General features: G+C 41.4%; 1 protein-coding gene across 1 annotated transcript in view; it reads left to right on the forward strand.

Moving 5' to 3' along the window:
• Window positions 1-16846, forward strand: part of LOC125238675 (Down syndrome cell adhesion molecule-like protein Dscam2) — a 213030-nt gene that overhangs the window by 194695 nt on the left and 1489 nt on the right. The window contains exons 7-32 of the mRNA XM_048146068.1: window positions 1764-1861; window positions 2206-2291; window positions 2593-2744; window positions 3020-3110; window positions 3268-3637; window positions 4875-5010; window positions 5309-5428; window positions 5585-5761; window positions 6159-6303; window positions 6662-6810; window positions 7221-7386; window positions 7690-7829; window positions 8085-8231; window positions 8406-8496; window positions 8597-8679; window positions 9000-9128; window positions 9620-9772; window positions 10458-10587; window positions 10898-11058; window positions 11327-11506; window positions 11763-11957; window positions 12058-12252; window positions 12582-12739; window positions 14628-14796; window positions 15228-15345; window positions 16263-16459. Of these exons, the coding sequence (XP_048002025.1) occupies window positions 1764-1861; window positions 2206-2291; window positions 2593-2744; window positions 3020-3110; window positions 3268-3637; window positions 4875-5010; window positions 5309-5428; window positions 5585-5761; window positions 6159-6303; window positions 6662-6810; window positions 7221-7386; window positions 7690-7829; window positions 8085-8231; window positions 8406-8496; window positions 8597-8679; window positions 9000-9128; window positions 9620-9772; window positions 10458-10587; window positions 10898-11058; window positions 11327-11506; window positions 11763-11957; window positions 12058-12252; window positions 12582-12739; window positions 14628-14796; window positions 15228-15345; window positions 16263-16459 (3936 nt within the window). The remainder of the gene's footprint in view (window positions 1-1763; window positions 1862-2205; window positions 2292-2592; window positions 2745-3019; window positions 3111-3267; window positions 3638-4874; window positions 5011-5308; window positions 5429-5584; window positions 5762-6158; window positions 6304-6661; window positions 6811-7220; window positions 7387-7689; window positions 7830-8084; window positions 8232-8405; window positions 8497-8596; window positions 8680-8999; window positions 9129-9619; window positions 9773-10457; window positions 10588-10897; window positions 11059-11326; window positions 11507-11762; window positions 11958-12057; window positions 12253-12581; window positions 12740-14627; window positions 14797-15227; window positions 15346-16262; window positions 16460-16846) is intronic.

Raw genomic sequence — 16846 nt, forward strand, 5'->3', positions numbered from 1 at the left:
CTCAACTAAAGCTCTTTGATTATGTACGATACGAGTATATGACCAAAGTGCGTCTATTCGCACATAACTACTTAACATAAATGCAATTGAAACAGACTGGATGCGACGCGCCGGTTGCAAGATGGGCTCTTAACCCAATAAAGCTAGCATCGCCGCAAACTGCAATTACGCGTTTGATTGCCACCTGCTGCCTGTGATTGGTCAGTGGGCTAGGGTTGTGTTCAGAGCTTGTGTAGGGGTGGCAGTGAAAGAATTTACATCTGTTTTACATCTAATCATTTGAAATGTGTTGTGTGCGAGGGGTGTGTAATGATTGGTATAACTTTTTTTGGTATAGAAACATTTGATATATATTTAAAGGATATAATCACTCATTTGACATAATTAACATTTGGTATAACCACAAAATATCTACTTTTATTTTGTATAATCATTATTTCGTATAACATTTATTTATAATAACCGTTATATGGTATAACTATCTATTGATATACGACTAGTATAGTATAAATAGCAAACAGTAAAACATTTCTTGAATTAATTTTATTCTTTTTTGAAGGGATCACAGTTCTAACATAACCTAACCTTTTTTCTGATAGCAGTACATATGTTTAAGGATCACAGTTCAAACCTAATGGCCCCTGTACACACATGGCCAACGGTTCCACCAGCCCTTTGTGAAACCCCTTGGCCAAGATAAGAGCCGCTGTTTACACATTGGCGAACCAATCACTTGGCATTGGCTCTTCATGAAAGATGGACGTGGAATGGAAAAGTCTAGGATATTCTAGATCATAGACATTGACAGAAAAATTTGATTAAAAAATAATAACCCCGTAGTAAAATTTAATTATTTGATATATTAACAATTTTTTTAATATTATGATAAGAACATTTATCTTTTTTAGGAAATACATTAAACATTTGCAAGGTTATTTTATTTCCTAAAATCTACACTATTATTGACATAGATAAACTTATTATTTTCGTAAATATTTCACTACCGTCCTCTCTGACGGCTGACGACCAACTGAATGAAGCGCCAACGTGTAAACGCAGTTGGCAATTGGCGCCAAGATCCTTTGATGTGTGGACAAAAAACCGACACGAATCGGTTGGCCGGCAAGCGCAAGCGCCAACTGCCAACTTACGGCCAAGTAGCCCTCTACACACATGGCCAAGGGGGTTGGTGGAACTGTTGGCCATGTGTGTACAGCGGCCATAACCTAACCTATTTTTCTGGTAGCAGCACGTTGTGTGTAGGGGGGTCACAGTTCTAACCCAATCTACTTTTCTGGTAAATGATGGATCTAATTTATTGTATATTATTTTTATTCTGACTGTGCTCTAGAAATAGTTTGTGTTATACCATTTATTTATTATAGGAAATAAGCATTATACTCAAAGTATGTTAGAATAAATGTTATTCGAAAAAATGATCATTATATCAAATGAGAATTATACAATTTGTTAGTATATTATTTGTTGTTATATGATTCAACAATTATATCAAATGATCGTTATAACGACTAAAAATATATCAAAAAAAGTTATATCGATCGATACGCACCCGTGTGCGAGTTGGTGACGTGCACAGGACATTTATAAAATGTGCTAGCAATACGCTCGTGATCTGATTTATCTTCATGTTTTTGTAAAACGGATAATTTTTGTAAAAGGACTGTTTACCTACTTAATTACTTATTAGCCATCAGTGTCATCACGAGTGCAATTTTATAACGTACATTTTAACATTGTTTCAGGTCTTGATAGAAGAAAACGAGTTTACCGCAGCCTATCTGATGGTCGGGTGATCATCACGCAACATTTTACAGAGAGGACTGTCACTCCTGGCGGTGATGTAAGTACTTATACCAATTAAGCTCATCCATGAGATATTAGACGCTGCCAAAATGGCCTAGAATTTGCATAAAGTGGACTAGAATTTTCATTTTTCGTGATGTTTTTTCCATAAAGTGATCTACTTAGTGGTCATGGCCTTTAACTTTCCATGGTCCAAGTCAGGCTCAGAACCCACCAAAGAAAGTCGGACTGAAGAACCTCTATCAGTAATTAATAGTATTTGTATTTATGTATAGCAAACGGGTCCTATCCGCATCACCAATAGCATTGGTTTATTCCACACAGGTAGCCTTAGAATTACACTAATCCAAGAAATTTCATTAAAAACGCTTTCAATTCCAGATTAGCATGCAATGCTCAGCCACGGGAGACAGGCCGCCTCAGTTCACCTGGGAGCGAGATGGGGTCGTAGTCACCACTGATGCGAGGTAAGACTGGCTAGAGATTGACTGATAAATGACCAGCCACACTGTGGTCACCGGCCATACAATTTGTTGCAAGGTCTGATCTGAAGTATAAAATTGCTAGCTGAGCTCACAGTAGGACTATCGAATTCAATCGATCGATTGTCGCTAACGTTTGGAGAGACCATACAACTCGATTAAACTATGGATACGCTGATGAAGATGTCACTGATCCACCTATGTAACATCTGTCAAAATGTAGGTACTTTAATTTCGTCAGGCGGCCTATCTTAGTCTGTTCAAACACATTTGACCAACTTTCCAGGTATTCACTAGGTCAGCTGATGACTTCTGACAACTCGGTGGTTGCCCAGTTGAACATTACGCGGGTGCGTGTGGAGGACGGCGGGCTGTACTCCTGCATAGCTTCGGAAGGCGAGCATTCGGCTGTTCACGAGAACCGACTGGACGTTTACGGTATACTCAACTTTTACACTTTCTTACATGACAATGACACTTTATTATTAGGCATATTTATCAGACTGACTTACAAACCGCATTGCGAATCTTTTCTTGATTTTCATAAAATGTAGTACAGGTGCATTAGGGTAATTCCGAATGACAGAAATGCTCGGATAATTCCGAAAACGGAATCTTGATATGATGGAAATAATGGTGATTTTTATGCGACTTACGTAATTAGACGACTTGCGGAATTACCCTAATGCGCCTTGCATATTATTTTTTCAAAGGTCCTCCATACATACGGGTACTACCTCCAATCAAAGTTCAGAGCGGTGAATCGATCAACTTGAGGTGTCCTTTTTACGGATATCCTATCAGGTAAGAGTTGCAAATTTTGGTCGGTTAAAGGTAACACAAAACTTACAAGCCTCGATTCTAATTGACCATTTATATTTTAATTCATGAGTAATTGACAATTAAGTACCTATACAAGATACCTTACAAAAGTTACAAAATATAGGTAATCATTTTACAGTAAAATCGACTGGGAGTACAAGGGCAAGACAATCAACTCCAACCCATTTCACTCTCGATACAAACGCAACCAAAAACGCAAAAGAAACGCACCAACAGTCAACATGAACGGAGTTTTAACACTCACAGAGGTTTCCAAGGAAGAAAATGGCGCTGTTTTCACCTGTATAGTTACCAGTCCTTCCGGAGAGATGGCGCGACGAGCATTCGAAATACAAGTCATAGAAGCCCCGGTGCTAGATGATTTACTACTAGGGAATAATTTACAGGAGGGCCAAATTGTTAATGTGTATTGCAATGTGAGAAGTGGTGACTTACCCATACACTTTGAATGGTTAAAAGATGGGAAGAGGATACCCAGTGGTTTAAAGGTAAGATTAACATTTACTTACCATAGACCAGCCGCCGTAGCCGAAAGGCGGTCGAAACAGTCTGGCTCTGTCACGCCACTACAGAAGAGCGAAATCTAGCAATATAGGGAGTTATGATACGTTTACGAAGCGTAAGCAATTGTGACATTGGCTAGGCACCCTGTGCATCATCTTGTGCTACGCCGTAGCACGGTAGTCGTAGCTCGTAGCATACACAGTACAGTAGAAGTACCTACACATTTGGCAATAATTTAAAAAGCTGTAGACACACAACATTGTGCATTGCCTAATGAGCATTCAGTGTAATACTTAACATTTATGCTATTCCTTTCTCGTCTTAATAAGTTATTATTTAAAAAAAAATATATTTGTATAAGATTTTTTATTTCTTTATGCGACTTTCTGTTCAGTTTGTATTCAATACAGGGTGGTCCAAGCCTTGAAGTCAAATTTTTTTTTAGATTCCCCAAATCATGGGCTCTCAGAATATACCTACCCCATGTATATTAGCCAAATTTTTATTTTTTTTTCCTTGAAAAATTATTTAAAAAAACTTTTGAGTTTTTTACTACTTTCTTTTTGCATAATCATCACCACAAACGAAGCATTTACTGAAAAAAAAAACCAGCGTCCTCACTTTGATGCAAGTCGGAAAAAATACCAATTTCAAAGTTTTACGTTCAAAATTTTATCACTTTTTTTTGCGTTTAAGGTCAAGCGCAGGTTGTAAAAATACCGAAAATCATTCGGATATGTGGTATTTTCTTTTTTAAGTACAAAATGTAAGTTTGATTCTTTTTTAACGTAAAACTTTGAAGTTAGTATTTTTTTATCCAACTTGTATTTTCAGCAAATGCGCCGTTTGTAGTGATGATTTTACAAAAGAAAGTAGTAAAAACAACTCAATAGTTTTTTTTAATAAATTAATTTCTTCCTCAAGAATTTCTCAAGGAAGAAAATTTTAAAAATACGTAACTCGAAAACTACAAAAAATCAGCCAATATAAAGGGGGTTATTCTGATAGCCCATGATGTGAGGAATCTTAAAAAAATTTTTTGATGTCAGGGTTTGGGCCCCCCTGTATAATATAGATTAAGGTACTAGTGCGACGAAACTGTGTCCTGTAACACAGGGTTTCGTAGCTCAGGACACAGGTCGTGATTTTCTGAAGTTGTTAATATATACATATAATAAACATTTTCATTTGAATATTTAAACTTTTTCTAAAATGTTTTAGGTAGTAGAAAGAAGTTCTGAGCTCTTCAGTGCCTTGGTAATCAAAAAGGTGTCTCTAGAACATTGTGGAGTTTATACATGTGTCGCCTCTAATCACGTCGCTAAGGTCAACAGATCCACGGAACTTTATATTAAAGGTACACACATATGTCCACTTTTTAATTGTGTAAATAATTCATAAAACTTTCTTTTAAAAACATAGCTAGGGTCAATATGTTCAATATAAGGTAGGACACGCGAATATTTTAAGTACCTAAAGAAGTCCTTCCTACGTATTACAAACAACACGAAAGTTTCGTATCGCGTTTTTTCGGTATTTGATTAATTAATAATAGAGTAATCGAGTCCCAGAATCAGAAATTTAGGAGTACCTTTTACATAATACTAGTAGGTACTCTTAAATAAACCTGTAACTTAAAATTATGTAAATTACAGTGGCTCCAAAATGGTTGGAAGAGCCGTCCAACTCATCGCTTCTTCTTGGCCGGCGGGGAGCCGTCTCGTGTAGTGCCAGCGGCTACCCGCAGCCTCAAGTGCACTGGATGAAGAAAGATGGTACGCGTATTACTTGCACAAAAATGCATACACCTTTATGTAACTTCAGCAGATATAAATCAAATATTTTATGACTTGAAAGTCCATTATAACTATTTTGAATAAACAATAAATAGTTTGGGAGTACTTAATATGATATTGAACAATTTTTTCCAGCTCTACTTGGCACCTGGCAGCCAGTCCTAGAGCTGGCTGGCGGCGGGATCCTCAGCCTGCCCAACGGGACCCTCGTGATCGAGGAGGTGTCCTTAGCAGACGAGGGGCTATACTCCTGTAACGTGGAGAATGGGGTGGGGCAGCCACTCAGCAAGTCTGTGTGGATGAGCGTTAATAGTAAGTCACCGATCAGTAAACGTTGAATTATGGTAGCCTATCTTTAGCCCAAAGGCGCCCCAGGCACATCATCAGTCTGCCCAACATCAACTATTGTCATCAATTTTCACTATTGAAGGAGGAACGAGAACATTAGCGATAACATTAAAAAATATTTACAGCTTAAGTCAAAGATCTTCTCGAGACTTGCAATGGCTCTATAATTTTTTTTTTTTTTATTCATCCATAAAGAAGGCTCGTAGGCGTAGTGCTCTATCTAATGGTGCTCCCACGGTGTGACAGGAACAGCGCGATGGCGCGATGGCGCGCTGTCCCCGTCACACAATGTTCTAACATTTATAATAGCCCAGTGTGGGAGCAGCATAAATTTTATTGACGATGTCATTTAATTTTCCAGAACCCGTCCATTTCGAATCGTCGACAGCCAATGTGACGTCACGGTTGGGGCACCCGGTAAACTTGGCATGCAAACCACTCGGCGATGACCCAATCAGGGTCTCCTGGACCCACAATGGAAATGTCATCGATTTCAGACATCACAGGTACCTATCTTACAGATGTAGTGCACAACAGTTTTCCATCTTGTTTTCTCGGAAACGTTCGTATTTTTCGTGCTGGTTCGGGCAACGTTAGTACTTCTTGTACTGAGACTGCATGACGCGTTCGTGAGTTTCCGTGAAAAAAAGGAAAATGATTTCACATTACATCTGTATAAAGTACCTACTCTCTTTGCCAAAAAGTATTAGGTTTAGCTTTCTCGACTTTCTCGTCCAATAACGTCGTACTTAAATATTCTACAGACTTCAAGAATATTTAAAGTGTCTTGATATTAAATTAACTTTTATATTCAATATGCCTTGCAGTATAAATTAAAGTAAACAACGTATAAATTATTTCCAGATCAAAACTGACTGAGACCAAAACCACACTAGGCGTCGTTAGCACAATCAGTATCCAATACTCCGAAGCGATGGACGGTGGGTTGTACCAGTGCAGAGCCAGCAACCCCTACGGCGCAGCAAGCTTCGCTATACATCTCACCATTTTAGGTGCGTTATATGATTCTGCAACCATGATGAAACCTGTGTCGAAATAGCCTAACCTTTAGCGACCCGAAAAATTGTCTGTTTTTGAACCGAAAGTTTTGGATTGTAAGAGATGAACTTGCCTTGTTTTAAAACCAAATGAAAGTAACTATATTCCCAAGAAATTACTCGAGCTGTACGCATTTGACAAGTTGGATCCACACAGAGCGAGGCAAGCGGCTAATAATAATAAATTCTTTATTGTAGATGTATCTAGGCCGAGGCAGCACGCAAATTTTATTCGGTCGAGCAGCCAGCCTCGGTCGAACACGTGAGGACGTTTGACGCAGAAGCACATTATCCCGCGACGTGCCTTGCTCTGTATGGACCAGTCTATTGAAGTTTGATTCTAAGTATTCTAACTACACCTACAGAGCCACCAACACCGCCATCCGACTTGCGCGTAGAGTCGGTATCGTCGCGCGTCGCTCTCGTGTCGTGGCGCGACGCGCGAACAGCTCACGCGCAATACTACTCCCTGCAACACGTCCCGCAGCACTACAATGTCTGGGAGCACGCGGTCACCATTAACGTCACCAGGTAAGGCAACATTCCAACCTTGATTCCAACCAAAGATTTTGTAGTCACACACACAGAGCTTTCACGCCAACATCTGGCCTTCTGGCCTTCGTGTGTAGTGGCACGACGAACCGATAGTAGGTACGCGCATAGAACTACCTTCTTGCAGCACGCGGTCACGATCAACGTCTTCCGGCAAGGCAACCCACCATCAGTAATACCACAACAATCGAACGCTTAGGAATTACGAGTAAATTATCGTGGTGCGCCTCGCGCACAGCACACGCGCAAATTGCGTTTCATAGCTGATATTCTTGTTTTCAGAAAAGACGGTGACCTCCGCCAAAGCCTGGAGCTGCAAAACCTGCGGCCGGCCACTGCGTACGGTGTTCGAGTCGCTACCGGGAACCAAGTCGGCGTCAGTCTGTTCACCGCTCCCGTGCACTTCACCACACATGAAGAGGGTGAACTATCAAGTGTTACACTAGCCTTCTCCTATATTTAAAGACCACTAAACCTAATAAGATTTCATTCCTCGATAAAAATCTAGGAGACTTGGACGTTCTGAATAAAATTATATTAAGTACTTATGTTACGAGTATGAAACTCTTTCCAAAAGTACAAAATTTATTTATAAGTACAAACTGCAAACGGTCTTACTAACAAAGTTGTTAGTGCTGTCTTTTCACCACCTCAACGATATTTTCCTCAATATTCAGCTCCATCCTCGCCCCCAATCAACGTGCAAGTGGAACAGACTGAGAATCCGGGAGAGCTGCGGGCTTCCTGGATGCCTCCGCTGAAGGAGAACCACAACGGGCTAATAGTGGGCTACCACGTCAAGGCGGTGCCGCAGGGCAGTTCAGGTGAGACGACAACATGGAAATTGACAGCCTAGAAGAAATATGTCAGCAAATTTTGAAATGTCAGAGTGTCTAAGACTCATTGCAAATCATTATTTCTTCATGAAGAAGCATTAACTTTCGTTTCGTTATAGATACCTACAGACTTATCTAATACAACGTGCGTTTCTTTTTCAGTATCAGACATTAACGACTCAAGGACAGTCAAGGTTTTACATCAATCAGGAAAACAAGAAACTTTACTAAGTGGACTCTTGAAGAACACAAGGTAATAATCTTGTTACCATAGATTATAGAGATACTTATATTGGTTTTTAAACTTTTTACATACTTAAAATGTCCAATAAAATATGTTATTATTTTACCAGATATGCTGTGTCAATAGCAGCCTTCACCAATGCGGGATCAGGACCATTTTCAATACCCGTATTTCAAGACACTCGGGAAGGAGGTAAAACACAACGATAATTTATAAAAATACTATCCCTTTCTCTATCTATGATGAAATTCATATTATCATGAAATCGATGGAAGGTCTTCTCCCCTAGCAGCTCGGGATCTGATAGCTGCCCTCACTGAACCACTATAAAATGCATTAGCAACTCCTCATTCACTTTGTTACTTAATAGAAACAAATCAAACGAATGTAGGGGCAAAAGGTCAACTTTTCGCAACTTTTGAAAATAACAAGGTGGGTGTGCCTTAAAACCCCACACGTAAATCCACAGATTCTAACAGGCCAGTTATACGTTGGATGTTTGCATGTTGCAGCACCAGAGCAGGCACCTCTGGCAGTGGAGTGCACAGCAGTGTCACCGACGTCGCTGCGAGTGGGTTGGCAACCCCTGCAAGCCGGTACCAGCTCGCTCGTCGGGTACTCCGTGCTCTACGCAGCAGAGGGTATGATGACTCTTTAAAGAAATGTGTCTGAAAGTAGAGGCAGAGCAAGCACCTCTGGCAGTGGAGTGCACGGCGGTGTCACCGACGTCGTGGCGTGTGGGTTCGCAACCCCTGCAGGTGAGCGCCGGCTCGCTTGTCTAGGTAGGTGACAATGCAAGCTTATCACACCAGCAGAAAATCCACTTCGGCCACTCTTTATTGACAAAATCCTCCGTTTTATAATAGCCAGGGACCAGTGGCCCATTTCTCAAAGCTGAAAGTTGCAAATTACAAGCGGGAGTATCTCTTCAATTTGTCATATTAAACAGTGACGACCACTTGTAAATTGTAACTTGTAGCTTCAAGAAATGGGCCCCTGGTCTGGTGTGGAGACAGACATCCAAATTCTTATCATTTAGCTATCTACTGCATGGAGCCACATTTTATCATTATCAACTTCTCCCGCTTTTCCATTTGTGCAGACATATAACAAAGATTCTAACAATTTTCAGAAGACGCATGGCACAACCAAACATCGCTCCACACGGAGATATACCTGCAGGGCCTGCTAAAGTACTCCAACTATACGGTCAAGGTGGCTGGGTTCTCCAACTACGGGTCAGGACCGTTCTCCTACCCTATCGTTTGTGCTACTTTACAGGACGGTAAGTTCCAAAGTTCCAGTCCTATGGTTGTATTGACAATTTAAACCTTCTTTTCGTAGGTGCCTCTTAGTCCATTTTCACATTATCCGATCCCATGTCGGATGTCGGAAGGATTTCAATGGAAAAAAATCCAAGATGGCGCCTATAATGTATAGGATATCGGTCCTATTAAGGGAACTTATCCCGCCTACATTGTATATTACTGACTCTTGAACTGTGTCTCTTTTGTTTCTTTTATGTACAATAAAGCTTATACATACATATAAGTACATACATACATATCGTCACTACTTTTAAAAAAACTTGTATCTTCGTCTGTCAATGAAAAGAAAATTGTAGTAAGTATGTATGGACTGCATATAAACTTACTGCGTTTTAACTTTGAGGAACAGCGTGAGATACGAGACTTTTTAAAAGTAGTGACGATATGTTTACGACAATAGCACTAGGAGCATTTTATTTTACACATCTCGATCACAGTGCACTTGCTCCATGATTTAAGGGAGCTAATTATTCTAAGGGCACCCATAACGCTGCGCGGGTGCGTAAAGTGGAAGAGATATTGTATTGCACCGCACACGCCCGTGCCTCATAGTATTTTTCGTTGTAACCCCTCTTGCCCGTTCCGTGCACAACCGCAACCTTGCGGACGCCCAAAGCAATCTGATGTTTTGTTCTCTTCCAGTGCCTGACCCGCCAGCGGACATCAAAGTGCTGGTGTTATCTGGCTCCTCACTGCTCGTCAGTTGGAAGAGACCCGAACATTCCAATGGAGAACTGCTGTATTATACAGTTTACGTCAAACCTACTTCTAGGTAAGCCTCCTCAAATTCCTATAATTGTATTAGATCTGAAAGAAACTGAGCAATGACTTTGAATTTTATCTAAATACCTAAAACTAAACCCAAATGTCTCACAGTCTCATTCATCACTCATCAGTCATTATGGTTCAAACGGATACAGCCAGTAGGTATTTAATATATAAAGCAGTCATCGACATAAGCTGTCAGTCGTATTTATTAATTAGTAATAAAAAATTATTTTCATATCCAAAACATCATCCAAATCAGCGCAGGCTTCGTCGAGCTATTAGTTATGTGTTATAACCACAACATTTGTCACCAGCAACGGTCCCCCACAAACATATCGCGTGGAGGAGGGCCGCACCAGCGCTGACATCAAGGAACTAGGTGCGGGTCGCAGCTACGAGGCGTGGGTCACCGCGACCACTCGCGCCGGCGAGGGAGCACCCTCGCGTCGTGTTTCACACAGCCCGTCGTCTAGAGGTAAATAATCTAAATATGTCAGGATTGTTGCTCGGCACGAGATCTCCAAGCAATAGTGCTTCACAAATTTACCGCATGGACCAGCGCAGCGATCAGGAATCTGGGCGCAGGCCGCCGTTACCAGACGTGAGTCACCGAGGCCATGCTCCACGTCTCACATTGGCATCTTTCTCTAGCTAGAGAAAGATCATCTTAAATTACACAGTTACTGAAACAAAACTCTATTTACTACAGATAATGTTTTAAAATCTTCTTTGGTCTTGTTCAGTTGTGGCGGGCGTGGCGTCTCTTGGCGGCACCGTGTCCGTGGGCGTGGGCAGCTCGCTGCTGCTGGTGTGCCAGTGTGTGGGCGTGCCGCCGCCGCGCACCGTGTGGTACCACAAACACAACATCATCACGCACCACCCGCGCTTCACCAGGAACCATGATGATAGTCTGCTCATCAATAGTAAGAAATTCTAAAAATAAATAAAAATAATTGAACCTATACACGCAGTCCCACTGTTGAGCACAGGCCTCCTCTCATGCGTGAGAGGGCTTGGACTATGCCATACTAGCCCATGCTGATTTGGGACTTCACGTACATCTTTGAATTCCTTCCCAGATGTAAGATATGCAGTAATTCTACTACATTGAAAATATTGTGTCGGCACTCTGTTAGCGCGTGTCTACTTCATTATTTAAACTGTGTTTCGTTACTTCAGACATCGACCCATCTCTCGGCGGCAACTACACCTGCCTAGCCAAGAACTTGTACGGCTCGGACTCCGTAGAGTACTCGGTGGTGGTGCTGCCGTTACCTGAAGCCCCGGTACTACGCGCTACGCCACACAAGCACTCCATACTCGTGGAGTGGGAGCAGCCCTACTACTCGCACAACAAGAGCAGTCAGAAGATTAGTAAGAATTTTAATTTTAATTCGAGTGATTGAAAATGTAGCCAGTAAGACTCGTGTGTGCTTTCTCGTCGAATGCTTGTAAGCCTTTCGTTCTTTTCCAGGTTATAGTCTAACCTGGAAAGTCGCCAACGGACCATGGCAGGAGGCGTGGCCGGCGGCCCGGCCCAATCTTTCGGTACAGAAGCATACGTTGACGGGTCTCAAGTGTGGAACTAAGTACTCCGTGAGGATCACAGCCACAAATAAAGTGGGGACATCCCAACCGGCGTATCTGGACGTCAGCACTCTTGGGGGAGGTGAGTGCATTTTGAGTTTGCCATTTTTTGGACTTGCTAACAAAACCCAAGTCTCACTGTAGCGCTACTATGAAAGAGAGAAACTGCCGCGCTACGTGCGATGATGTAAACAGTATGTCAAATGTGGATGCAGCAACTGTAATTTCAGGGTTGATTGCACATAATCTCCTGATACCGTGAAAGCGTTCACAAAATTTTGACTTGGTCGACGAATATGACAAAACGGTTCGTGCAACTGTACCTTGTCTGTTCCATGTTCCAACTATTAAGATCAGCTTCTGCGTGCACAACTTTGTCACCCTATAGGTCAAGCATTTTTCGTTCATTAGTGCCAATACCGCCGGCGAGCAGCGAGTGGCTATGGAGCAACAGCACGCACCTATACGTGCAGCGCGCGGGCTGGGACGACGGCGCGTGCCCGCTGCGCGCGTTCGACGTGCAGCACCGCCCGCTCGGCGCGCGCGCCTGGAGGACCGCGCAGGGACAGGTACATTATAACCTCAGAGCTGGAGTTATGGTCGTCCACAGTGCCGATCCCTAAACCCCTTAAATATGGCAACAGTTTTGTTTAAAATATTTTTAGTTCCATTTTATTTAATTTCTATTATTTTATGTTGTAGTATACCGTCTTAAAGTTAGAGGACTTTGAGGACCGACTATTTGCGTAAAATAAGCACTAAAATGGCGTGAACAACTGCAGACACTCGTCAGAAAAGCGATGTGTCGTCTCTCATAAGGATAGGTATAAATAAAATAAATAAATAAATATTATAGGACATTCTTACACAGATTGACTGAGTCCCACGGTAAGCTCAAGAAGGCTTGTGTTGTGGGTACTCAGACAACGATATATATAATATACAAATACCTATATATATAGAAAACACCCATGACTCAGGAACAATTAATATCTATGTTCATCACACAAATAAATAAATAAATATTTAAATAAATATTTTAGGACATTCTTACACAGATTGACTGAGGCCCACGGTAAGCTCAAAAGGCTTGTGTTGTGGGTACTAAAGCTGATACGTGACAACGACTTGTGTTTTGTATTCAATAAATATTTGTCGAGTCTGTTTTTAATCATCACACAAATAAATGCCCTTACCGGGATTCGGACCCGGGACGGCGCCAGACCGGCCGTCAAATAGTTATTTGATATACAAGGGGGCAAAGTTGTATTTTAACGCCGAGTGTGGAATTGAAAAACAAGCAAGTGAAAGGATTCTATAGTTGAACCACGAGCGAAGCGAGTGGTTCGAGAATAGAATCCTGAACTTGCGAGTTTTTTAACACACGAGAAGTAAAATACATTTGCACCCGAGTGTAACACAAAACTTTTCCCCTCACTATAGCGAGGAAACTACAACGCAAAAAATGCGTTTATCACTGCTTCCAGTAGTTCCACAGGTGGTAAATCATCTTTATTACTAGATTCACCTACTTTTATCAATTTTAAAGCAGTTAATTTGACTTTATTCAAGGTCAAATTACTTTACCCACTAGTGGATAAAATGCGTTTTTACCCGCTGGTATTAAAGGACAAAACACGTGTTTCCGAGCTAGTGAGGGGAAAAAGATATTACACTCTTGTCTGTGTATTATAAATACTTGCGCATGTGCACTTGATTGTATTGAGTGGGGTTTTCATAGATGTTTTTATTTTTGTATGAAATTAAGATACATATTTTTTAATTAATTTACCCAATAACTATTGGATAGAAACAAAAACGTTTCCTACTAAATTATCAAGTAGGTAGTTAGTGTAGGTACTTGCGCACTCTCCGTTTATTCCTTTTCGCCTTAGGTGATTGACACGTTTGTAGGTATAACGTAAGTAGATAAGTTTTGTAGGCATACTGTCATATTTTAGATACCTGCCTATACCTACAGATTGGCCTAACCATTCGCACAATTATAATTCAATTGACGTACCTTATTCTGCCGCTTCCTCAGTTTTCCTTCCTGTTAGATACACATACATACATACAATCACGCCTGTATCCCATAAAGGGGTAGGCAGAACACATGAAACTACAACAGCTTCAGTGCCACTCTTGGCAAATAAGGGGTTTTTCCTTCCTGTTATAGGAATTAAGTAGGTATCTACCTACTTAATTCCTATTTGGTAGGATTTAGGGAAACTAAATGTTTCTGATATTGGTTTGCAAGTTTACATATATTATAGGTAATAAGGTACTGAAGGAATAAAAGGGATATATTATTTATTGTGATTTTTTGTAGGTACCTACTGTAGGTATAGGTATGTACACCTTACGGTATCAATAGATCACTGATTAAGGAGGTAGCCGTCAAAGGTAATTTAATACCACGTAATTATTTAATCAAGGTTTTAATTATCCCCACAGGGTTACGCGGACCTTTCATCGTGGAGCTCTTACGAGTCAGGGCGCAGCGGCTCAGTCGCCATTGGGGACCTGACGCCCGGTACTTGGTACCAGGTCCGCGTCACCGCCACCAACGAGGCTGGCAGCGTCACGACTACATACGCCTATGCTACGAAGAATGAGGATGGCAGTAAGTGATGATATGTACCTAGTTGCATAGATTCTCGTAGAGTTTACACGGACCTTTCGTAGTGGAATGAGCCGGGGCGCAGCGCAGCGGATGGGTCACCAATGGGGACCTGACGCCCGATACCTGCGTTACCGTCACTAATGAGACTGGCAGCGTCACCAACACATGCTCCTATGCCACAAAGAATGAGGATGGTAGTAGGTAAGTGATGCCTTGAACCTACACACACAGCTGAACAGCTTCAGGTTTAGTTCTAAGGTTCTCAAACAAGTAATTCACTGCGAGTAGTGCCATCCCATAAATAAATGCCATATAAATTGAGATAAGGATAGGTAACTACTGGTTGTACTCTCTTAGACCACATGAAATAAATAGGTACATGAAAAGGTAAATAAGGCTCATCTCAATATTTTTTCCCATTTTTTTTTCAGGCGAAGTCGGCCCACCATCGGAATTTTTTGACTTGAACATGATCGTCATCATCTGCAGCTCGATATTATTGCTTATATGTCTGCTTAGCTGTGTTTACATACTCGTCAGGAGACAGCGGTAAGAATTAACAAATATAACTAAAAAATCAAAGCAAAATAACTGAATATCCTTTCAATGTTGGTACTTGCATCTTGAATTTTTAACCGCCTTCTCAAGGGATTAAATCTCAAAAGGTTTTTGGAACGCTTTTTTGTATCCCTTTAACAGGGTTCTCAATTCATTTGTTTTTTTTTTTTAATGTTTGTTCCTCGATATCTCCGTCATTACTGGACCGATTTTGAAATTATTTTTTTTTGATTGAATATATATGCATACAGATTGGTCCCATTTTTCTCAGAACCCAGTTCTGATGATGGGATCCTGGAGAAATCGAGGGAACTCCTCAAATCTGAAAGGCATACATATGGTGATTTTTGTGTTTTTAAAGGAACAGCATGCATTTACGTACGGAACAATGATTTTTGGTGCAGTGGAACTCCTGATGATGGTCAGAATGGAACTCCTCAAATCTGAACGGCACACTTATAGTGACTTTGGTATTTTTATAAGAACCGCATGCACTTACGTCCAGAACAGTGACATTTGGTGCAGTGGAACTGCTGATGATGGTCAGAACGGAACTCCTCAAATCTGAACGGCACACTTATAGTGACTTTGGTATTTTTATAAGAACAGCATGCACTTACGTCCAGAACAGTGACATTTGGTGCAGTGGAACTGCTGATGAAGAGTGAGCCGCCCCTGGTTAGAGTTCCGTTCTGATAATCATTCTCATCTGTAAGTACTTCAGAATCATCCAAATTTCAAAATTGGTTCAGAAATGACGGAGATATCGAATAACAAACATTAAAACATATACAGACGAATTGATAACATAATCCAACATTTGAAAGTATTTATCACCAGAACCCCAAAGGAAGGCGGTTTTTTTTTCTTAAAAATTATTCTATTAATAATTGCATCTTGAATTTCAGAAGCGGCAACCTAACAGAGTACCGCGACTCGATAACAGTGGACAACAAGTCTGAGAGCGGTAACCTCACCGCAAATACGTCGCACACCAATCTCGCCAACATGGCCAACGTCGGCAACTTGACCAAGGAGAACGCCATCAACGCGCAGAACAGGATCTACAGCGCGCCCATACATATGAGGAACAACAGCAAGCATGGTAAGATTTACAGAAGCGGCAACCTAACAGAGTACCGCAACTCTGCGACACTTGGCAAGTCTGAGAGCGGCAACCTGACCGCCAACACCTCGCACACTAACCTCGCCAACATAGCCAACGTCGGCAACCTGTCCAAGGAGAACGCCATCAACGCGCAGAACAGGATCTACAGTGCGCCCATACATATGAGAAACAACAGCAAGCATGGTGAGATTTACAGAAGCAGCAACCTAATTAGGGCCGCTCTATGTCAGTGGATAAGTCCGAGAGCGGCATTTTGACCCAACGTACACCGTACAGTATTGTCAACCTCGCACCATGGCCAACGCTGCCCAATCTAGTCTAATGATGGAGAAAGGAGTCGGCCATAAGAACTATATGATAAAA

This window comes from Leguminivora glycinivorella, chromosome 2 (assembly GCF_023078275.1).
Source record: "Leguminivora glycinivorella isolate SPB_JAAS2020 chromosome 2, LegGlyc_1.1, whole genome shotgun sequence".
Taxonomy (NCBI): Eukaryota; Metazoa; Arthropoda; class Insecta; order Lepidoptera; family Tortricidae; genus Leguminivora; species Leguminivora glycinivorella.